The sequence below is a fragment of the Tauraco erythrolophus genome, chromosome 1 (assembly GCF_009769465.1).
Source record: "Tauraco erythrolophus isolate bTauEry1 chromosome 1, bTauEry1.pri, whole genome shotgun sequence".
Classification (NCBI taxonomy): Eukaryota; Metazoa; Chordata; class Aves; order Musophagiformes; family Musophagidae; genus Tauraco; species Tauraco erythrolophus.
Window position 1 is genome coordinate 129,671,964 of NC_141465.1, and position 24,475 is coordinate 129,696,438.

Here is a 24,475-nt window from a genome sequence, read left to right on the forward strand (position 1 = left end):
AAATTGCTGCACAGTCTTACAAGTCATTTTATTTATTCCTTCATTACTAATGCAAAATGTCAGTGAAACACAAAAGAGGGAAATCAGAATTATCGTGAAAATGTAAGACTTCAAACAAGCGATATCCTGCAGCTCACAGGACAGCTCTAGTTTTAGGTGAGACAACCAAAAACAGGGATGGCTTTTGAATTCCATTTGAAATCTGGAAAATCATTACTTTACCAATTGACTACTTAGCACCAAAGATGGTTGAATTTGGTCTGATGTGACAACAATTTGATACCACCATCTCCTGCCATTTAACAGCAATTGTAACAAAAAAAAACATGACAGATTTACTTTCTTTCTCCACTAAAAACAAAAAGACAGTAGCTAAAGCCTGAAATACTAGAACCGAAGTGCCACTCTATTAACAATAACTATTATTATGTGAGATTACAATAAATAAGCGCTATTTTTCTTCAGGAATAGAAGCAGCCCCCCTACAGAATGAATGGTTTTTAAGAGCTATTTCATGTCTTGTAATTTATACAAACGAGATGGCAAGTCTGTAGTGACTGAAGGCAGATAACACGTTTGATATTTTATTTGTGCTCTAGAGCAGAATATGATAATAGCAGCTGTATGCAGATATTATCACTTCAATTAAAGAACAAGATCCTCAGTCTGTGAAATATGAAAGGGCAGAAAGAACCCACTGGTTTTTCTTCATCAGGCATTGGCAACACTAATATGTCAAAACTTTTCTGAAAAACAGCAAAGGCTTTTATAGCACTATCTCAGAGCTTTCTAATTTTATGAGTTCCATGAGAATACAATTTTTATGTGATAAACTATGCAGATATTCACATATTCTTACATTAGACAATCCTAGCCTGCAGGGAAGTCATGCCTTTTAGTAACGTTAACTTATAAATAATGGTTTTGAATCACTATCTTAAAATTGGAAAATTATGTATTAGTGCTTGACAGAGCACTCTCTGCTAATTGGATGAAATGTGAGTCCCTTCAAGCAAAGGCATTTCACAAAAAATGGTATTTTAGTTTCAGTTGTGGTGGTTTCCCATTTTATACCTGTAGTAAGTGACAGTATGTTACAGTAATATGAAGTGAAGCACTTAAATTAGAGTTTAGAACCTAAACAGTTTGTTAAATCAAGGTTTTGGAAAGTTTGCCTGCTTTCTCATTTTTCTACAGTTCTCTAAGTTGCCCCATTTTGGTCTGGTTTAGATCAGGATTCACAAAAAAGCTCACAACACAAAAGGAGAAGACGACTGAAAAACAGAAGTAAATACACAGTTGATGAGATCATAAGACTGAAATTCTTAAAAGACCATAAGAAAAAGTTTAAGCGTCTGCTCAAACTGTGAAAAAAAACAATTTTGTTGAAAACACTGTGGAGCTATAAAAACATTTCTTAGCAGGAAACACAAAATATATTTCACAGTTTCAAGTGATCATAAATTAACAAAACATCTGCCTAACTTGCCATAAAACCCTCTCTCCCCAAATGCTGATGTTTGCTATGCAGTACTAAATGTCCCTTAAATTAGAGAAAATAGGCCATTATAGTAGTAGAAGTGATAGCTATATTAATAAATAAAAAAAATGTATCATCGTCAGTCTGAAGCAAGCACTTCAATCAGCTATCAAACAGCAAGATCTGAAAGCTCTCAGTGTTCTATGAAATTGGGAAGGAAATAATTGGTGTTCTTTGTTTGCAAAAGCTCCCTCTTTCATTTTAAGTGCTGTAGCTATTACCTGAGATAAAAAGGTAACCTTTGGCTTTGCTATAGTAGATAAAAATGACAAGATTTCTCCTTTCCTTATTGGGAGTAGCACTTGTAAAAATTAAAAAAAAAAACCCTCTATTCTGCTGTTCTGAACTGAACACTTTTGTTAGCAGACATTTTAAAATACGCATAATTCTACTGTAATTTTTGACTATTTCAGTTGTCTCTGTAAGCTGAGAAGCTATCTATGCAATAGAACACAAGATTTTCCCAATAAAGCCATCAATCCAAACTAAAATGTGTCAACTTCTATGAAACAAAGGTATGAACTTCTATGAAACTATAGACAGTAATGGAGTAGAGAACATTTCAGTAACAATTCAAGGTAAATCTACAGTGAAATCATACCTTATATTGAGGGAGAAAATCTCTGCATCTTCTCAACAAACTTCCATAATGAATCAATAAGTTAAAAAATATGCCACTTGAATCAGTATGTTTCTTTTCTTAGTATAGTAAGAAAGCTTCATTACTACTCAGTGATTTTATTCAGTGCCATCAAGAATAAAACAAATAGTTATGTGGAAAGGAAATCTACCACGTGCTGCCTAGTCACTTCAGGCCAGCACAGAAAACAATGAAATGGAAACTCTGGAACTGGTTATGCCCAATGACTTCATCTAACATTTAGATGGATGTACATAATTCAAAAAAAACAAATGTGTATTACACCCTTTGTGTTCATTCCATCTTATTTTTGAGTATTTTATTGAGATGCCCAGTTTATGAGCTTAGTCTTTGCTAAGATTAAGAAGAAAAGAAGAAATAAGGAGGATAGCAATCCAGAGAGATATACAGAATTGGGCTGAACAGTGCTTAACAGATGCATTAATTTCTAATTTAGAGCACCAAAACATAATAACACTCCAAATGAATCAAATGAAAAGTCCTGGTACGGCCCTAATTCTAACAGCAGGAAAAAGAAGAACACTAAGTGTTCCCAAATATCTTTTAAGTGCCCAAAGTTGGGAGGGTGAATCTGATCAAAATGCATCATTGTCTGAATTCACCAGGAAGGAGAAAAAAGCATGTTTACAGACAACAGAAGAGAGAAGTGGCTGCTGATCTGTCCAGAGCCATTCCCTCTAAAACACAGTGAATGAAAGGGCAGCTTTAGCCAGCACCGCAAGGTTCCGATGCAGCTCCAACACTGTAAGGATAGTCACTATTGAATTATCAGGAAGGGTATGGGAAAGCAACCTTGTTTCTCTATGATTTCGCACTCAAACCACCCGAATATCCAGATGGCTGAATCAGTTATCCTTTATACTGTTCCTTTTTTTCCTGTTTTTAAGTCTGCCATTTCTCTTCCCAAGTTTCCTGGTACTCAGCTGTTCTGCTTCACACACCCTAAACTTCATGTCTGCAGCTGTGTTGTCTCTTAAGATGTCATATTTTCCATAGAATTGAGGTCAGAAGTTTATGATGAGATCCAACACTGCCATCATTACTGGAATCATTATTTTCTCCACTTTGTTTTCTTTTGGTTTATAATATCAGACTTTAAGTGATCAGCTAGGTATTAGTAGGTAAAATATTACACAGTCTCTGTGCTTAACTAAGTTTCTGACTGCCAGAAATTCTCTACAGTGGTAGAAATCCATTTTTCTGGCTGATTCTTTAAAAAATAGAATTTTAAAAAATCAAGTTTAATTTCTACAACTAATATTACATCGAGCATACTATTCAGTACTTCTGCTTCCAGTAAAAAGTAGATTTGCAGCGTGACAGGACATCACGAAAATCCCAGAGGCCAGTGGAATTCCTTTGGTTTAAAATTCTCCAGTTAAATGCAATCGAATGGGTTTGAGCCCTGTAATCTCTGAACAGTGACCAAAGCTCGTAATTCACCGCTCGTGCACAGTTCTTTGCAGGGTCTTACTGGAAGCTAATACACCAGTGACATTACACGGCCAAACATTACCATTAAATTGCTTTGTCTTGAACGTCTGCATGTTTGTTCCCCAGGAACAAATACTGCAGTGCACGTAATCCATTCTCATTACTGTTAGTCTTGTTATGTTTCAATACAGAGCAAGAAAAGCGTTATTACTTAAGGAGAGGATTTTCAGTAGTGTCTAAATCCTATTGATTTTCAATCAGAAAGCCCCGTTGCACATCCTTCCTCTGTTACAGCCCTCAGCGACTGCCAAGATGCTGGATGCTAAAACCTGCAGTGTCCTGAGAGCTGCTGAAATAAAACACCTACAGTTTGCTACTAAATGCTATGCAAAAGCATCACTACAGGCTCGGGGAAGAGTGGCTGGAGAGCTGCCTGGTGGAGAAGGACCTGGGGGTGTTGGTTGACTACTGGCTTGATATGAGCCAGCAGTGTGCCCAGGTGGCCAAAAAGGCCAGTGGGATACTGGCGTGTATCAAGAATAGTGTGACCAGCAGGAGCAGGGAAGTGATCCTGCCCCTGTACTCGGCACTGGTGAGGCCGCACCTGGAATATTGTGTCCAGTTTTGGGCCCCTCGCTTTAAGAGAGATATTGAGCTCCTGGAGCGAGTCCAGAGAAGGGCAACTAAACTGGTCAAGGGGCTGGAAAATAAAACTTATGAGGAGCGGCTGAGGGAGTTGGGGCTGTTTAGCCTGGAGAAGAGGAGGCTGAGGGGAGACCTGATTACGGCCTATAAATACTTGAGAAAAGATGGTGGGGAGGTGGGGGAAGGGCTCTTTACATTAGTGATGGGCGATAGAACAAGAGGAAATGGGTATAAGCTTAGTCAGGGGAGATTCAGGTTGGATGTTAGAAAGAATTTCTTCTCTGAAAGGGAAGACAGACATGACAGAGAGGAAGATCCTGCAATGATCAGATCCTTCAAGACACAGACTACAGACATCAGCCAATAATATCAATCTATCGAGTGTGGCAAATTGAACAATGCACAGCTTTAAATATCGACACAGCTGCAATTCTGTTTGAAACCTTGATTTTTCTGTTACACAACTCATTTGTGTCTTTTTTTACCTCTTTTCCTAAAAAGTCAAGTTGAAGAGTTACACAGCCTTTTAGCACATATGATGCTAGGACACTTTTTTATACAGGAGCAGGAGCAATTGCATGGTGATCTGCATTCAGAAGGGACCCCGTGGCAGCACGCTACCATGACCTTACCCCTGCCACATGCCCAAACCCATTGCTACACAATGCATATTTAACTTTTTATGTTCAAAATAGATTTGCAAAATTAACCTATGTCTTTTATATGATGGTTGCTAGCTAGGAGAATTAACATCCATTAAAAAAAAATTAAGCTCTAGGGACTCTTAGCTTGTAAAAGCCCTTGTCTTGAATACCTCAGGTGAAATTAAAAGAGTATTTATATAAAAGGCCTTGCACATTTCCTTCTTTTATCACCTTCAAGTGCTGAAGATACGATCTACTACACATACACAGGCAAGCTAGTGATCTCTGAATTTATGTGGCATTATGGAAGCCAAGACTTGCTTTCATGTGGTAAATTCTCAACACACTAAGGAATGAACTCAGTATATATCAAGTTATATACTGACAGAGACAGACAGGAAAAGAAACATCTGAAAAGATATTTGCTACTCCAAATTTAGTATGAAACAGCCTTCCTGTCTAAAAAACAGATTCACTTTCTTTACTCGCTTTGTGAGTAGGAAGGAAGGAATGACGTGGGAAGTACCACGCTGATTTGCAGGTCCTGCTCTGGACACCAGAACATCCCAAAGTCACTCTGAGAAGTAAGAAACACTGTGTATATAAATGCTAAGTTGTTCTTGCACTTTATAGTAATGGTGTGAAAGAGCAGTTCACAGACAAATCACCTGCAATATGAGTAGATAAGTATCACACGAGTTGACTAGCACTGAAACCTGCAGCTAAGTTTCACAGGTTATGTTCTCAACTTCTGTCAAGAGTTTGATGCCTCTCAACAGAGAGTTATTTTTCATGGAAGACTTTGAAAAATTCAAGGGAAAACTGCTACACATATTATAATTAGTATTTATAAGATTTCCAACCAATCTATAACCTATTTTCTTCATTCTGCCTTCTTCATCTGTGGAATATAGAAAGCATACAAGGGTATGATTCCTTACTGCCTAAATTTTAAAGATAAAACCCCTGGCTTTTGCAAAGAACTAGCCCATTTCATTCAAGTTTCCAATTAACTTGTTTCTATAATATCGAAGTGAAAATTTAAAAAAGATATTCAGCTTAACAATAAAATTCACGGCTTATAGCACATATCTTTAGTAAACTTCATATGAGAATATAGCTACGAAAGAATGTTTGTAACACTAAGCAGCAAAGCTTCTTTAGCTTGTCATAAAAGGCACTTTTTTTAGTATCCACTCTCTTTTACAAAAATAAATGTAAAAATAAAATAGTTTCAGGCATACAATCCAAACAAACATGAGGCAAAATGTCATTAGATAACGATTGCCTCTCTTGTCCATTTCCACAATGCAGCAAAAATTTGGTCATGGTGAATAATTTTTACTGTTTCATCAAAACCTGAAAGGATATGTTAATTTTAGTTCCTTTAGCCTTAGGTTACTCAAAATGACTCTCATATCACACACTTAGTTTAATTCCAACGCTTTAAAAACCCTGTTGCTTGCACTACAATTCTGAGTTCATACACGTACAAAACCTCATTAGAGATGCTTTTCTATTAGAAAGTCAATTTAGCGTTGTAATTGACCACAAGAATCTAGACTTTTGGGGGTTTACCCTCAGATGCATGTTTAAATATATCTTACTATTTGCCAGGAGTAGAGGATGATAAATACACTGCTGTGTCAAATAACCATGACACATAGAAGAAGTACAGTGTTATACTGAAAACAGTGAACTATCTTTGCTTACTCCGAATGGATAATCTCAACAATTCCATGTGTATTAGAAACAAATATACTCCATTACTGGTATAAAAACTATGTAGAAACATACTGTAATATTCACATGAGATGAGATATAACGGAAACCACTGAAAAAAGTTACAGGTTATTCATTGTAAATGAAACAGGTAGAATAATCTCATCTGCATGGCATACATTAATAGACTTGCAAATGTCTTAATTTCATGTATATACCATTAATTAAAGACTCACTTATGAAATATTATGGATCCAAAAATCTATTGCTGTTCACTCTATTCCCATGTACTGTGAAAATATCAGTTTTCTTTGCCTAGAAATTAGCTATGAAAAAAAGTACAGTAGCCAGAGGGCAATTTCAGGCAGGAAAAACTATAAAATGAAGTTTGTTAAAAATAACACTTCTGTGAATAAATATTTTTGTGAAAGGAAAGCTGAAAATATAATATTCACAATTTGTACTAATGTTTCGAGAAAATAGGGGTTTTTTCTGTAACCGGAAGGTTCTGCTGGAAATGATAAAGCTGATTTAGACTAGTGAAGGTTTCATGCTAAACTTTTGTTTTCTTGTTCCAAAGACAACTGTAGGAGAAACTATCAGCATAAAAGTAGAAAGGATAGGTTGGATAATCATAGAATCATTGAATAGTTTGGGTTGGAAGGGACCTTAAAGATCATCTAGTTTCAACTCCTCTGCCATAGGCAGAGACACCCTCCACTACATCAGGTTGCCCAAAGCCTCATCCAGCCTGGCCTTGAACAATTGCATGGGTGGGGCAGCCACAGCTTCTCTGGGCAACCTGTTCCAGTGCCTCACTGCCCTTAGAGTGAAGAATTTCTTCCTTAGATCTAATCAAAATCTGACCTTTTTCAGTCTAACGTCCTATCATTAGTCTTGTCCTATCATTACATGTCCTTGTAAAAAGTCCCTCTCCAGCCTTCTTGGGACCTCGTTTAAGTACTAGAAGGCTGCCAGAAGGTCTCCCCAGAGCCTTCTCTTCTTCAGGCTGAACAACCTCAACTCTCTCAGTCTGTCATCATAGGAGAGGTGCTCCAGCCATCTGATCATATTTTTGGTCCTCCTCTGGACCTGTTTTAACAGGTCCATGACCTTCTTATGTTGGGGGTCGCAGAACTGCAGTATCCCTGATGGGTTCTCAAGACAGCAAAGTAGAGGGGGAGAATCACCTCCCTCGACCTGCTGGCCATGCTTCTCTTGATGCAGCTCAGGACGCGGTTGGCTTTCCGGGCTGGAAATGCACATTGCTGGCTCATGTTGAGCTTCTCATCAACCAATAATCATAAAGCCTTCTGAAAAAAGGGAGAATTCAGAAACTGTATTCAACAGCACCTTAAATGAAAGTCAAAGGTCTCAGTAGAGGAACTTTAGAGACTTTAGTGCTGCCAATATAAAGGATAATACCTCTGCGTCTTGCATTTCTTTGGGAGATAAGCAGCCATCTCTACTGAAAACATCAAATGAAACAAATCACAAATCCTTGAATTCATTTGTGTTTCAGGAAGAGACATGCAACCATGAATTCATGTTCTATCAGCCTAAATTAACTGCTTTTCAGTATTTGACAGGTCAACCAGTTAACAAATCAACAAAGTCAGATGCCATTTGAGATACAAGATAAATCAAGCATCAAGCTTGATATGGATGTCTTTTCATTTTCATATTTACCTTTAGGTCCTTTGAACAACTTGATTTCTACCACGGTCTCCAGAATAGGTCGCCTTCGACGAACATACAATCGTACTATGGAACCAGCCTCTTTTAGGGCCTCCACTGCTTTGCTGTGTGAGACTTCTGACACGTCAACTTCATTCACTCGCAAGATGCAATCGTTGACCCTACAAGAAAAACAAGCAACTATAGATTACTAAATGCTTTAGTTGTTATTTTGGATCCAACAGAGTTTGGTCAGCAGGGCTGCAAAATGAAGAACATTTCATTGAGAAGTCTGCCAGATGACAGACTTAATGCGATACGCTTCATCAGTAATGAGACAGAAACAGAACACTTAGTGCCTCCAAAAGACATACCTGATTAAAACTGAAGTCTACCTAATCACCTACACCTACCATTCTCCTTCATAAATTGGAGTTGGATACACTGGAGTGATAGAAATGAGTAATAAACGACTTGTCTTTACAAAGTTCATTAAAACTCTTTTTACTAAACGATATAATTGAGTTACAAAATTCATGTTTCATGTGATTACTACTACAGTTACTCTTACGAAAATCAGTTTACTCAATTTAATGTAGAGAGACCAATAATTGTTCCAATACCTCCTTAAATCTCTCATATTTCTTCATCAGAGCCAAAGAATTCTAAGTTGTCAAAGTAAAAATGCTGTCCTACAAAAAGCAGACAATTTAAAAGAGAATGTTTCATGCTAAATAATTTGAGTAAATTTCATTCTTTATGTTTCACTACTGACTGTAGGCTCCAAGATCTGCTGTGTGGTAATAGCATCTATTTTTCATAGAATACTAATAAAATTCCCTTACAGTCTTTGGTCATTGACTACATTATTTGAGGATAAACTAATATATTAACCCTCAAAATGTCCTGGTTAGATGGAATAGTATTCTCCTTATCTGACAGATTTGTCCAAGTTGGAAAGGAAATCTACACCTGGAGAGCGCTAAAACCCATTTCCAAAGCAGCAGGTAATGACTTAACTACCAGGCTATCCCTTCTTTGCAAATGAGGGCAAGTGAGAAGAGAAAATTCCAAAAAACTAGACGAATTGAGACTCTATTGTTCTTAAGTGAAGCACATTTGTTATGAGATGCCTCGAAGTATTTTGGGTAGAGAAGAAAAAGGCATATGTAAATGAATGTGGTGTTCTGCATGTCTGAAAGGACAATCAGCAAAGAAAATATGAGTTGCTAAAAATATTCCCATTTCTGCTATGTTTCTATACATAAAAATCAACCATCAAATGTTACTCTTTACAGCAAAAAAAAAGACTTGAGCTGGGTATTGCTTAGGAGTCTTAGCACGTGAAGGGAGAATGAAGCTTTACCAAAACCTTATCTGAACTCTGAGAATTTAGGACGGATTTTTGTTATGCCCTTGTGCTGATGCTTTTGTTTAAATAAATAAAAAAAACACCCACAAATATTTGAAACCAAAGACTTTCTGTGTTATCAGCCTTTTGGAAGAACATTTACAGGGGAAAATGTTGATAGCAGCCTTTATCTGACAACTGGTCGATCTTGGAAAGGACATAAAATTGATACTTCCCTTCTGATAAAAAGTACGGTATTACAAAGTTTTCAGCTTTCATTCCATGGTTGGGTTTGCTGCTTTCCTTCAATGCCAGAAGTATTAATTTTCCAAAGCTTTAATTGTGTGGTTTGGCTGTCAAATAAAATGCTCTAATATAAATGTTTTATTCTTTTAAATAAATCATAAATACGTCCTGCTAGTGCTTCCCACTTAGAAAGACAGTAACTATGTCAAAGCTGCTATTCTTTCTATTAATATAACTATATACATGATTCTTGTCAAATTTATGACTCTTATTGCTGTCATATCTGAAATATAGTTGGCTATATCAGGCTTAATGAACAAACTATAGGATCCTAACCACTGGAGGGTTATGAAGATAAAAGGTGGGAAAAGATTATAAAAATATTAAAGAGGACTACATTTATTTTGTTTTCATACACTCTGTGCCTTGCTCTGATAAATATTGATATTATCAGATAACCCAAACTACCTAAAACCTCTCATGAAGGCTCTAATGATGCCTCCTGTTAAAGAAAAAAGTATGTCTTTTGGAGAAAGTCAACAAACGACATGGCATTAACTTGCCAAAATCACCAAGCCACACAGCTCTGTTTAGTGAAAAAGCAAGACCCTAAGGAAAAGGACATTTACACTCCAACAGAAATCTCACCTGAGTGTCTAAAATTTGGCCTTTTAGAGTCATCTACTTTAAAACAATAAGACTATCTTTGATAAAATATACACAGGTCAATACTGCTAGTGTAGGATGAATATAAGGGTGAGAGAATACAGAGCTGATCCAGAGAAAGAAATACTTTTATACATTTTGTTTGTATACAAATACAAAATTTGTCAGTGCAGAAGTAGCAGGGCAACAATTATCCTATTGAGTCTGCTATGATGAACCCATCCAGAGCTATATATTCAGCTACACCCTTCCGAACCTGTAGGCTTTTCTTCTTCCTCACCAAAAAAATTAAATTAATTTCTTAGTTTTCATGAATAACAGAAATAAAATATTCAAGAACATACATGCACATGCATAAAAGCATGTATATGCACCCACACATATGTGCCTATAGAGTTCCTCAGACTTTAACACAATTTTTTGGAGGGCATGCTGACCCACTACCAGATCAACAGACCAAAATCATCTCTGGGGTCTACGAATATTCACTCTGAGAATATTCAGTCCTCTAAACCAGCAGGTCCATGGTGCAATGAAATAAATGACAGAAGCTGGTGAGCCCACCCTAACCTTAACCATAATGGCTAAATGATTCTTTTATCATCATTAATCTAGAAATTCTAGAATCTTTTTTAAATTTAAAAAACATAGAGCACTTGGAAGATAAAACAGAATCATTGTTCACTATAAAATCAGAGAATTTCAGTGAAGAGAATAAAACAAGACATCTGAACACAAAGACTGGGATGTCATATTGCCCTCCTTAAATCTGTGCAGAAGGTTTCCAGGGCTAATGCTTGGCACAGTTGTTGCTATCTAAAGACAGAAGTCTATAACAGTGGGCTTGGGATACTTTTTCATTCTGTTTAAACATTTACAGTACAGTTCCTATTCTGTAAGAATTCTGCTCTTTTAGTCACCTATAAATGCTGCAGCAGTATAAACCTAAAATAATAATAGCAAAAAAAGTCAGGAAATCCGCTTTATCTTTCAGATAATCAAGTATACGGTCTTACCACTTAGGGGCAAAATTATTTTGCCCTTGAAAACAGTTCTTCAATGTATTTTCCCAGCTTCACTGAGATATTCATGTGACAACTATTTGGCACAAGCGTATGCCAGTTGATACATGGATTCATTTCCCCATTTACCTCAAAATCTTCCTAAGGCCTGTAGGTGGGTATATACACTGCATGTAGAAGATAGTTACAGGCACAGTTTCAGACCTCTGCCAAGGAGAAGATCCGCCTCATAATCCAAAATAATAATACACAAGTCCAACCAAAGAGATCCTCATAGTTTCACCAATACATACAATAATTCAACACAAAAACATCCAGGCAAGAGGAAAATTGTTCCAAGAAGGCTTTCCTTGTTTCCTGTACAAGATATCATAAATATTTTTTTTTAATGTTAAAATATTTCTTTAACACTCTCAACACTTTTAAATTATTACCATTCTACTTGTAAACCTTAAGGCCATATACTTATTTGAGTAAGGTCTATTAATGCAGTTATTTTTTAAGATTGCAAAAAATTGTAAACATTTCTAATGAATTGTAAAAAGTTCTAATGAGAAAGCAGAAAAAGAAGCTGTATGCTAAAGCTGTGGCTAATGACTTTCACAATAATTAAGAAACAAGAGGAAATTCTATTTTCTCTAAGTCTATATAAAAGGAATTCTTAAAAATTATTCCTAAGATGTAGAACTTTAATTGCTAAAATTTAACAATGTGGTCTCAGCATCTGCTGATGATACAGGTTCACAGAGTTCTTGACTAAATTGACTCATGTTTCAAGGAAAAGCAACATGTGATTAGAAGTATTTTGGAGAATGCGAATGCTGTGCTAAAAAAAATAAAAGAATGAAAATACGTTCCAATCATATTTTAAAAGAACATAAGCCTAAAAGCAATGTTCATGCTATTGTTTCCTTGGAAAAAGAGGGACTTCATATCTCAGTTCAGCACAGCATGCAAGTCTCTGATTAATTTTTGAGGTATAAGTAATCCCATTTATATTTTAGCTGAAATACTCAAACAAGGACTTAGCATTATGCATATACATAAATTTATCCAAGTCAGTAGAATCACCCATGCAGGTAAAGGCCAAGTTACAATGAGTTTGGCAGCTCTTCTTATGGTATGCTGGCTCATCTAAATACTTGAACAAAATGAATATGTTCTACAAGACTTTTGTATTATAATTCAGATATGAAAGACCTTGGACCATAAAACATAGAATACATGCTATAATCATGGCAAGAGAGTCAACACAAGTAATATGAGACAGATTTTGCCATTAAGGGGGAAGGTCAGGGACACAGAGGTTTACCAATAGTTATTGCAATCTTCAAAGCAAATAAAGGGTTGGATTAAGGAAAAACACTATTCTTTAGGGGTTTGTTCCAAGTTTGTTCTAAACCTGACTACTTTCATCTGAATTTCATGTTTACTATTTTCAAGAAACTGTGCAGACATCCTTGAAAAGCTGATAATTGCTTCAGTCGAGTCATAAGTAAATAGGACTAGTACAATCCTTAGGCACTTATTAGAAATATAGTAGGCGACAACTGGCAACGATCATTCTGTTCGCTTGTTCTGTGCAATATGATGCCCTGAAGAGAAACCCCAAGCAGCCTAGTATGGCAGCACAGAGTCCCAGAAGACCAAATGGCTCTGCCAAGATACATTAGCCCACTAGCAGCTCCATAAAGGAGCTAGTAGGAACCAACTATGGACTCAAAAACAATGGAACGATGCTTAGAAACATGATCCAAATCCTGTAGAAAATCCACATATACCCTCAGGCCCCTTTCTGACATTGTAAAGTAGTATAAAACTACTGCTATGTCTGTTTTAAAAATAAAGAGGTATAACTTAGCAGTAGAATAAAATTTCTGGCTATTTCTAGAAGCTAGAGAGGCTCTAGTGCTTCTAGTCTGATGCCAATCCTAACTCAAAATTTGACTCTGATGTGCCTTATAATTTGGAAATTCCAAATATCTCATAGAATGGTTACTGATTGAAAAGAATACCTGACAAAAGTTGTGATTTGGGGGACAGGGGAATAATTTATGAATGACACAGCAGAATTTGAGCTGAACTTAATAAAAACCTAAAATCCTAGAGGTGATTTTGATTTAAATATGTGCAAATATTGGTACAATAAAATGGTAACCCAACTGTATTTAACATGAAGGCACTGCTTGAAGTATCAAATCTAACCTATGCTTCTAGCAAGAACAGAATTGTCTTCATTTCTGCAGAAAATAAATAAGGACCAAACCCACAATGTTTCATTTCTGAGTCCTCTGAATTCTTCTAAGAATTCTCTGAATTCTTCTAAGTGGCATTAATCTATTACTATGAAATAAATTGAAAAAAATATAATCTTTTCCCCCAACGTGCTGGCCTGGTGCCACCTGAACTCCTCCTGTGCAACCTTGACCTGGTCACTTAACTTTTTTTCTTTTTTTTCATAATCTTCAAATAGAGGATTAAAACCCTACCTGGGTCCTACATCCTTTGTCTCCTGTTTACAGCCTAAATAAACTTTCCAGGGGAGAGTCTACACTTTCTTGGCTCATCTCAAACAAGGACTAGCCCTCAGTGCAGCCTCTGGGCATACTCAGGATAAATAACAGATAACCAACCAAAGCAGCTCCTCGCCTTTTCCTGGCTGTCTTCACCCTTGTAACCAGTCTTCAGAAGTGAGAGATGAAGGGCAACCACTTCCACCATTCACAAAGGTTGGGCTGTGTGCGTGTTTATGTGTGTGCAAGGATGGGAACTAAACTCTTGCACAGCATTCCTGTAAGTAAATACGCTCGGATGGATGCTTTCTCCACCTGCACCGGCAAACCAGTTTCGGTGTGTTGGCTGCCGGGAGCCTGAAGGCTGGAGCACGGCTGAGCTAACAGGTCTTGCCGAAAAGCAGGGTGTGCTCGTTTAAGCCTGGTGCCATCCTTCTGCCTCACAACTCATACCAGCAACTGGCTTGATTTCCAGCCCAGACTACAATAAAAAGTCCTACAAATGTTTTTGATTTAGGTATATATGTAGATTTTACCAAAACATCATGAAAACCCAGTCTGGCCTTTAGTATACCACCAGCCTTCAGCCCACAGCTGCCGAGTTAAGGTTTCGGAAGGTGACCTGCAATTGTGCTAGCTGCCCCCACAATTCATTGCTTACTCCTTTAGATCTTTGCAACTATCTTGGCATACAAGAGTCACCTCTCTTTCCAAGAAATAAGTCAGCCTTTAGCATGTTCCCTCCTAAATGGCAGAATGCAAGAGGAGCAGCAGAAAAAGTCTGCGCACAGTGGATCCAGCTCATTCCCTCCAGATCAGTGCAGTCTCCGTCACTTTTCCAATTCCCATGTTCAGGACCCACTAGCACGAAGTCCTAGTCCTTGTCCTCGAAAAGGTTGCATGAGAAAGCAAAAAAGAAAAAGAAAAATTCCTCCTTTTTATAGCAGGAGTCCAGAGGTGGTTTAGGAGGCAGAAATGCCTACTGTAATGCAGTCAGAAATTTCAGATCACATCCAGGAGGGCTTCAGGTCACACCAGTGTGACGTGCGGGTGTGCTACCAGAGGACTTAGAGCTTCATTTCCCTTCCAGAACAGAGACTGGAGCCCAAATTGTCAGGGAATAATTCAGATTTCAGAAAATACTTCTGAATTTCAGAATGTGTTATTGCCTGAAATGACTGTATGTTTCCATATCCTGGTAACGACATGACCTTGCTGAGACCCGAGATACAACCAGCACAACTACCCAACTGTTGTAAGACATTTACATTTATTGCCCTTTGCTACTGCTTTAGTTACTCATGGATTTTTTTTTTATAAAATAGCAGCCGTTTTAATGAAATGTCAGTGTATTAAAGGGTCTGCATAATAGTAATTTAATTTGAAAAAAAAGTGACTGGTAACAATATCAGTAAAATACTAGCTGAGCAGCTCCTTATTATACACAACGTCTCTTTATCCCTCTCCCTATGTTACATTTACGACTCTAATTTCTATTTTTGAAGTTGCAAGTCAGAAACAGACAGCATACTGCACTATATAATTAGGAATGGAAAAGTCCCCGCAGCCTTTAAACTGTTAGAAGAAAATATATTTAGAAGCTTGACTGTGTTCCTATTCACGGTTTAAATAGAAGACACATCAGCATTTGCCTTTCTGTTTGTTTTTTTTTTTAAAGGTTTTAAATTCAGCTGTAAGACTTCACTCCAGGCACAAACTTGGCTAAAATGCAGTTTATCTGTTGTTTAAAATACTTTGGATCATTTCTGCATTCTAGCTTAGTTCTGAGAACTTCCTGGGGCAAGGCTGGGGCTCCCTTCAGTTAACCCTTTCTGCCACACTGAGCAGATCATTTTATCCTTTTAGGCAGTGCGCCTTTATCACAGGGTGTCTGTTTTTTGGGGAGTGTTTATATATACCACTTGGTTGAAAATTCCCACCAAGCTATTATCTAGAATCTAAGAGAGTCTGACCCCAAAGACAGCTCATATAACATCAAATTGTCAGAGTGAAATCCCATGCAGAGATATCCAAGCCAGCTCAGACACTGACAGAGCCGATCTAGCATGGAAATTCACCTGGATCAATGTTTTCCAGATGTCTACAGCCAATTACCACAGGTAAAAGGCCATATTAATGCAGCTCTGCAATGCTGAGCTCATTTAGCACTAGCTTGAGTGCCCACACAACCTGCCATGCAGTGATGGATTTCAAGAGGGGGACCATTAATGGCTACCAACAGGAATAAAAACAGGAAAGAGAAAAGAACAGCCACAACCTCGCAGTGCAAAAACCTCTCCCGTAGATTAAAATCAGAGACTTTGGCTGCTGGCAGCCGGATTGCTGCGGAGATACACAACTGGGCAGCAAGGCAAGATGGCCATCAACCAGGAGCCACCCAGCCGAACCTCACCGACCGCATCCCTACCCAGTGCCAGGCGGCTCACCCAGAAATAAAGCCCTTTGCCTGAAGGAAACGCTGCTGTCCTTATCGCCTGAATGCTCACGCTGTAGGGAAGACTGGAGCTAAAATGTGTGGAGCAAGGTGTTCGATCGCAGAAAAGAGAGAAGCTACATGACCCAGAGCAGGGGTCCATCCAGCCTGCTGTTTCTTTCTAACAGCAGCCTTTACCTGCTGGTGAAGGAAAAGCATTAACACAATATTTACCCAGAAAACATTTTCAGCTGCTGACAACTCTGGACTTTCCTGAGTCGGAGATCCCCCTCTTTTTTTTTTTTTTCATTTAATCATCCTCGATAGATTCTTCCACAAATTTGTTTAACTGCTGTCAAAACCCACACAAACTTTTAACATCCACAGTGTTCTTTGTAAATCGATTCCACAGCTTTGCTACCACTTAAATAAATATCTCCTTATGGATATTTCAACCTGCTGCTTACTAGGTTTCAGTCGATGTCCCCAAATCCTTTCATTAGAAGAGACCGCAAACATCGCTCCCTGGTCATTCTGTTTCTCTCCTGTAGTTGGGAAACAGGACATAACCTCCTACCTCTTGTAACTGATTTTTCATCATAAGAAGAAAGGCCCTGCTAGACAAACTCTTCGAGCCAAAGGCATGTAGCTGAACTACTGGTAACACTAATTTAATTTCAGAGATAGAAACACCACCCCCCCACCTTTCCAGTTATCTGAATGCCTCTTGGCTGTAACACCTACAGATTTAGAACTGAACTCTGAAAAAAAAATGCAGTTCAGGTCGAAGTTGTTTTTATTTTGTTTTTTCTTGGCAGAAATGACATTGTTTTATGCTGAATAAATTTTCCAGTCAAGCCAAAGATAAATTCCATGCTAATACACTTTGAATTAAAATAAAATTGAATAAAATAAAAATGAAAGGCTAGACAGTCATAGAAACAAAAATCAAAACAACAATCTGCTGTCTTATTATCCAATATCATCTTCTAGAAAAACACTTTAACTGCCTCTGCTTCCATCACTGAAGTTGCTGCACTTTGTTTAATGTAATGCTCTTCCTAAATTGCAGTCAAAATTTCCCATTATTCAGGAAAGCATCCTCAATCAAAAGACTAGAAAGAAATTCTGCCTCTTGCTTTGACTTGATGAAATCTTTCAATATATTACAGAAATTGTAACCAAAATAGAAATTAATGCAGGTGCACATAAGATTGCCACTGAGCAGTGCTCAGGACATCCATAGAGAGGAGATCCTGGTCCACAGCCTCTACAGATTCTCAAAACAGCATTCTCACCGTAAGGTTGCTCTGACCCAATTAATCTTTACTTGCCTTTGAGGAAGTGAAACAATTTTGCAAGGAAAAAATAAAACACATTAATTTCAAAGCCCCTCCAGTTTAATGGTGTAATTACTCCTCTGGAAGATGTGGGCTGATGCTCCCCAGAGCAGGATGGTGAACGCAGGTTCCCCTTCAGAGGTGAGCTGAAAGGTGATTTTGCCATTACCTTCGTGAATGAAGGCATTCTTGATTTACTCTTTTCCCTTTGCCACTGAAAAGCAATTTGGACCTCATTTTGTACCAAAAAATGTTTGCTCAGCTTTAGCATAGTATTCTGAAGTCTTTTTAGACCTGAAATTTGTAGATAGCAAATTTTTACACTGTGATGCAGTCAGCACTCCATTAACAAATGCTCACAGGGCAAAGGAGACTTAAAAAATAGCTTATTTAAACAATTACAAGTTGAATACAGAAACTATGTAATTTAAATAAATTGCCACATATACTGAAAACTTTCAAAAATTTACTACTGCCAAATGCACTAAGCACTTATTTTTTAGCTGCAGGAGTGAATTTGTTACTAAAATTTTAAAACTAAGGCTAATTTCAGAATCAATAACTTGACCTTATTATTATTATTTGAAGCTATATAAAAGCTGAAGTTTCATAAACTATATGAATGCTCACTGCATTGTATTGATTTGATATTAACTAAAATTTATTCATGATGACCTCAAGCAACATGGTCAATAATATCCAGGAGCTAAAAACGGCGGTAAATTCCACATCAACTTGAAATATCATTGTCTACATCCTCATTTTAGGAAGGAAAAAACATACAGTTAAAATTTCTCACATATCTACTTGAAGGTTGAGCCAATAATAACACTGCAAAAAAGTGCTACTCTTTCTGTGTCTGCTAAAATTCAGAGAGGTTAAGGATGCTTCACATACAAACCCTACCCAGAGTGAGGAGAGAAGCAAAACCCCACTTGTTGTAATGCCTGCCAGAAGACTCGCATCTCCTTACACACTCTTTGAGAATGGGAAGTAGTTATTAGCTAATGGTAGCTCATCTCACAGGGTGTAGCTATATGGGGTTGAGGGAGGAGTAGCTGACACCCATTAAATTTGCACACAGACAGACTCAAGCATAAACTTTTAGAAAAGTCAAGTCTATCTACAACAGGAAGATTTCTTTTTTCTCTTCATCACAAACATCCTGTGAGCAGAATGATATCCTGCCACTGTGTAATGCTTTTGGAGCTACAGCTGTTCTAAATCATTTATAATGAAATGATTTTCTGTGACAACAAGCCTTCAGTTATTGCTTGGCCAGAATAGCTCAAGGCAAGTTAACTCTTTAGCCAGGTAAGCCACACCTATAGTAATTTTGTACATATGATCTTTCCCTTCACACATTATTCCTTTTAAAACGCTCTCAGCATAAGGTAGACCCCTGTCCCCCCAGCATGAGCCACATCTACTTCGAGCAGAGTTAGGGACTGTGATACCCAAACGTATGCCAAGGTAAAGCTTTTGGGTTGGGGATAAGCCCTTCCCTTTGCCAGACACACGAGGATAAAAGACAAACCAAAACAATTCTCCACCCACAAAAGACCTTTTTTGTACTTATCAGACCTGAGATTCCCGCCTTAACTTACTGGAAATCGAGTAAGGCTTTACGAAAACCAGTAGATTTGGAATAGTGCAGAGCAGACACAAGCCCAGGGTGGTTCATGCCACTCGCTCCGCGGCCGCTGGCCAAACGCCCGGCTAGCGATGGGTCAGCTGGCAGCCCCACAAACCCACGGTTTTGTTTGAATGTTTGTGTGTGATTGCGAGCTCCTGGCAGCGAGGGGACGGCAGAGGAAGCAGACAGGAGCGGGCAGGAAGGGGAAGAGGAGGGCAGCGGGTGGGCAGCAGAGTGGGCAGGGCGCTTGGGCTGGCTGGCGCTCCAGGAGGCGTCCCTGGAACAGGCTTTCAAACTCGTGTCAAATTTTATTAACCTCTTTCACAGGATATCTATAGGAACTACTACTTCCTTTTTTCTATACCCCCCTCCCAAAACGAAGTAGTTTCTCCCACCCTGTATTTCTTCTCCCTCTGCATTTCTCATCCGACTCGATCCTCAGCTTTGGTATCCTTTGCTCTTACCACATTTTTCCATGCCTCCGTCCGTTCTCTAACTCCCCAGGTATCCTCAGTCTCTCTGCGTCTCGTCTCCTGCCTCTGCCATGTACGATGCTTTCCTTCTGGAACTACTCCCACTAGCAACCGGGCGCTGACGCTCCCAGCGCACCCAGCCTGCCGGCAGCTCGGCTGGATGGGGTGGCTCCGGCAGCCGGCGCGGGCAGCAGCCTCTGATGGTGGCCAGGAGGAAAACTTCTGCTCACGGAACGAGTGTTCGTGTCGGCCCTTCAAAGCCAGTGGCCAAGGTGGGGCAGCGGAGAGGTGAAGACTGAGAAGGAGGAGGTGTAGGCAGCCGTGGGGTGCTGCGAGGGAAAGGTGTTGGGATATAAAGAAAGGGGAAAGATAAACAAAACCCTGTAAAGTCTGAGATGAATGAAGGCACCAGGACGCTGCAGAGCTCCTCCCAGCTGCAGGGCTGCTCTGCAGGTCGTGGAAGGTGCCCCAGGCCAGAATCCGTAGGTGTGGCAGAGGGCAGGGACGGCTCCGCAGCCCGGACTTACCCCCCGAGCCCTCCGGCTCAGCCGGCTCCAGCGCCGGCGGGGGTCGAGCCCGGAGCACGGAGGGAGCGCAGCGGCCGCGGCCCCGCCGCGGTGGATCCAGCCCGGGCAAGGACGAGGAGCTTCCCTGGGACTGGGATACGCTTCGCCTGCTAAGCACGCCGAAACACTCCGTTGTTCCTCACCCGTGGGTAAAATCCTCCCAGCTGACACTAGCACTGTCTGAAGCACAGTCAGGTTTGTGCAGGAAAACCAGTTACAACAGATAACCCAGGAGGCAATTCCAGATTCAGGATTTTTTACAAGCACTTTTCATCTGGGCCTCTCAAAGCGCTTTGCAAATATGAACTCGTTTAAGCTTCACAACAAGCCCCGCGAGGCAAAGATAATGATCGCTGTACCCGTTTCACAAATGGGGAAACTTTAGCACAAAAGAAGAAAAGTGTTGCCACAGATCAGGCATAGCAAGTCGAGAACACAACTGAGCAGTCCTGCCTCCCTGGCACTTGCACTGACAAGTAGAAAACCCTCCCTTCCGCTCCGGTTTGATTGAGAATTGCTATTCCAAACAAAGGTGTAGCGTCAAAAAAGAAAAGGAAAAAAAAAAAAAAAAAAAAAAGGAGGAGAAAACGTGTAGTTCAAGTTCAGTGAGAAACTTCATCAGTTTCAGAGCATCAGTAGCATTAGGGTACACACTTAACAGAGAGTTAGCTACAACCTTGAGTAGAATGCAAATAGGTAAGTGAAAAGAAAAACACCTTTCTTTTTGTGATGCTTTTCTGTGATTCAGAGTAATATGCAGAATGGCACAATGTAAGCAACGCATCCAAACAAAGTACTATTTTGCAAGTTTGATATTAAAACTCGCATGCCATGGGGAAATAAATTTAAAACTCGCATGCCATGGGGAAATAAATTTAAAACTCCTGCTCTAACATCTGAAGTAAAAGCAGAGGAAGGAATGTGACAACAGTGATGAGGTACTGTCAGGAAATATGGTTTGGCAAAAGTCTGAAATTCCAAGTGTCTATTCAAACTGCAGCCGAGAGTTTTGACAGTGTATGAACAGATTGTCTCACCGTGTGTTAGTAGTTTTGGCTGTCAGAAGCAAAAAGTTGACTAAGCTTTTTCTTAAAAGTTTTGGAATCAGAGCTTTGCTGGTGATAAGGAACTTGATTTTTTTAATGATAGCTGAAGTCAGTTTCTTCTTCATCGAAAAATCTTATTTTCAGGTTCAGTGGGAATTGAAAGAAATGAAGAATTGAACAGTACCCCAGAGGGTTACACCTGTCGAGTATAGGAACAGATGTGAAATATTTTTTCCTTGACTAACACTAGACTCCACAGAGAGCTGATGATTTCTGAAGTATGTAACCACAGAAGGCTTCTTACTCCAGATAAATTATCACCGAGCTGTTTAAACTCGTAACTGCAGTAGCAGCAGAAACATGTTGATGAAATAATCACTTGGATTTGGCTGCATGGTGCTGTGGTCCTGCTGCAGTGCTCTGAGGGGACTGTAATTTCAGGCAGGATGGGTACTAAAGGAAGACTTGGGAGAGAGATCTGTTAACCAGTTCAGTGCCATTGCACGAAATGCCTAGTGCAATGGGCATTATATAACTGCAGTGTATCTAAAGTCCCAGTAACACACTACATTGCTTAAGTGCTATTCCTAAGCAGTGGTTTCAATCAGTGGAAAACAGCTCAGAAACTTACAGCGGAAGGAAAGTGATCCTTTGTGTTACAAAAGAAAATTTCTACAAAAAATGTTCATCAGTGCTATCTATAAAGAGGACCCTAAAATACACCAGTTTCAAATGCCACAAGCCAGAGAGGTACCTTTTTCTTCACATTAAATTCTATTCTCTTTACCTGAGAGTTCAGCTATTAAAACACAATTTCCCTTTCCTTTCTTGCACTTTCACAGAATGTTAGGGATTGGAAGGGACCTCAAAGGATCATCTAGTCCAATCCCCCTGCTGGAGCTGGAAAGAGAATTCTTTCTTGCACAAGAGAATTTTTACAGCCTACCAAATTATTTTCAAAATAGGAAAAGCAGAAATATAATCAATTTCAGAGACATGCTGGGGCTCTGTAATACCAAATAAGGAATATTACCTTCATAGAAGAAAACGGGAAAAAAAGGATTCAGCTAAAGAAAAGTGAAGTGGTGAAAGCAACAGAAAAGATACATGGTAACATATTTCATTGGTGAAAATAAGTTGATAATTTCGAACTTGAGTCATAATAAGCCATCGTCAACTTTAAAAATAATGTATGAAAATAGGATTTTGATTTTATGACCTGCCTTTTTTTTTCATGTAGATCCTCTGTGGTAATTCTTTTTTTTTTTTCACTTCCACAGTAGCTTAAAAAAATGATACGCACAGATACACAGACAAACAGAGTTAATAAGATCAAACTTCCTAACACAAACCAGGACAGAGTGAGCAGTCAATAATTCACAATCTAATTTATGACTGTCTGCAAAGCAAGCATGTTTTGTCTAATGGGGTGAATGTCTCTTTATTAACTTTTTACTAAATTATGTACTGAACTAATAGCATTGTCAGAGGCCTGTAAACAGTGAAGATATGAATCAGTGTTTTGTGGCAGCACTGTAATTATAATAACATCCTGAACAAGCTTTATGCCATTGCAACGCACATAGACCTGGTACTGATAGGCTTAATACAAGATCAAAAGTTAACAAACAGGGACTTAGACAGTGAATCACAAAGCAGACACACTTCTGTTTTGATATATAATGACTGTGAAATAAAGCCAGTTGCCCAAACTGGATTAGGGACACATGACACGCTTGTAAAGTACATGATCTCTCCTGGGAAAGGCTCTTCACATTAATCTGGAAAAGCCCCTAGTTTTTTCCTGTTATCACTCCCAATTCACTTCTTCTTACTAATCAGTCTAAAGCTACAAATGGATACCAACAGGCAACAACTGTGTGTCTGATGCTGCTGGAGGGATTTAGGTTTCAGACTTTTCATCACAGGCAAAGCACTGTCAGCACAGCCCATGGGGCAAAGACTGAGGGGGATCCTTTTTCTAGCCGGCTCTCAAGTGGGGACTCGCTTCTTTTCCTCTTCATTTCTTCTTTCCTTTGAGTTTCTCAGGTGAACTGCACACACTAGTTACACAGCGTGTTTCTTAATTCCAGTTTTCCAGCTTAGAACAAATAGCACGGAATTGTAATATTTCCTCTTGTGTTCATCTTTAGTGAAACACAGAAATATTTTAAAAATCTGATCAGAATGCAATCTTTACCTTTAAAGTCGTTTTTCTTAATTTGTTTTTTGTTAATAAAATTTGCAAGAGAAAGGGTCTTATCTTCAGAGTTGCTCTCCTGCCATGTGTACTTAACTAAATTTATAGTCCTTTGACACATTGCAGTGGGTTAGTTGACAACTAAAGGGAACATAAATATAATTTGTTTAAAACCTTTCCTGGTAGGCATTTAACTGAAGCCTGTAAGGCACAGAAATACGAGAGAAGGAATCACTGTTCTATTCCAAGCTTTCTCCCTGATTTACTAGATGACTGAGGGCAAGTTATTTCTGTTCTTGTCTCCTCCCATTAGCATGTGTGTTATGTTCCTTTCCCCACACCAAATCACTTTGAGAGCTCCAGGGAAAAAGTCCAGTGGGGTTAACTGTTATGGTGATGGTAGAACAACACAGCGTGCCTTAAAAATGCTGCAGTTTCACAATCTAAAACCTCCTGGCAATCAGTAATTAGAGTAATATCAGGAAAGACACATTTACAAAGGAAAGATAAACACTGGACAGCTTTAGTAGCTTTTAGCCCATGGTATTCAGATAGCTGGGGGTACGTGTGCTGTTTCTGATTAGGCTGCCAAAGAGAACTCTCAATCAATCACTGTTCTCAATGTGTTTAAGTGCTCCTTACAAATATCCACACTTCTA

The 24,475-nt window shown here is 38.9% G+C and overlaps 1 protein-coding gene across 10 annotated transcripts in view; it reads right to left on the reverse strand.

Annotated features, from left to right (window-relative positions):
• Window positions 1–24,475, reverse strand: part of DLG2 (discs large MAGUK scaffold protein 2) — a 1,082,159-nt gene that overhangs the window by 339,542 nt on the left and 718,142 nt on the right. For all 10 annotated transcript variants that reach the window (XM_086614508.1, XM_086614488.1, XM_086614523.1 and 7 more), the window contains one exon: window positions 8,336–8,505. In XM_086614508.1, the coding sequence (XP_086470634.1) occupies window positions 8,336–8,505 (170 nt within the window). The remainder of the gene's footprint in view (window positions 1–8,335; window positions 8,506–24,475) is intronic.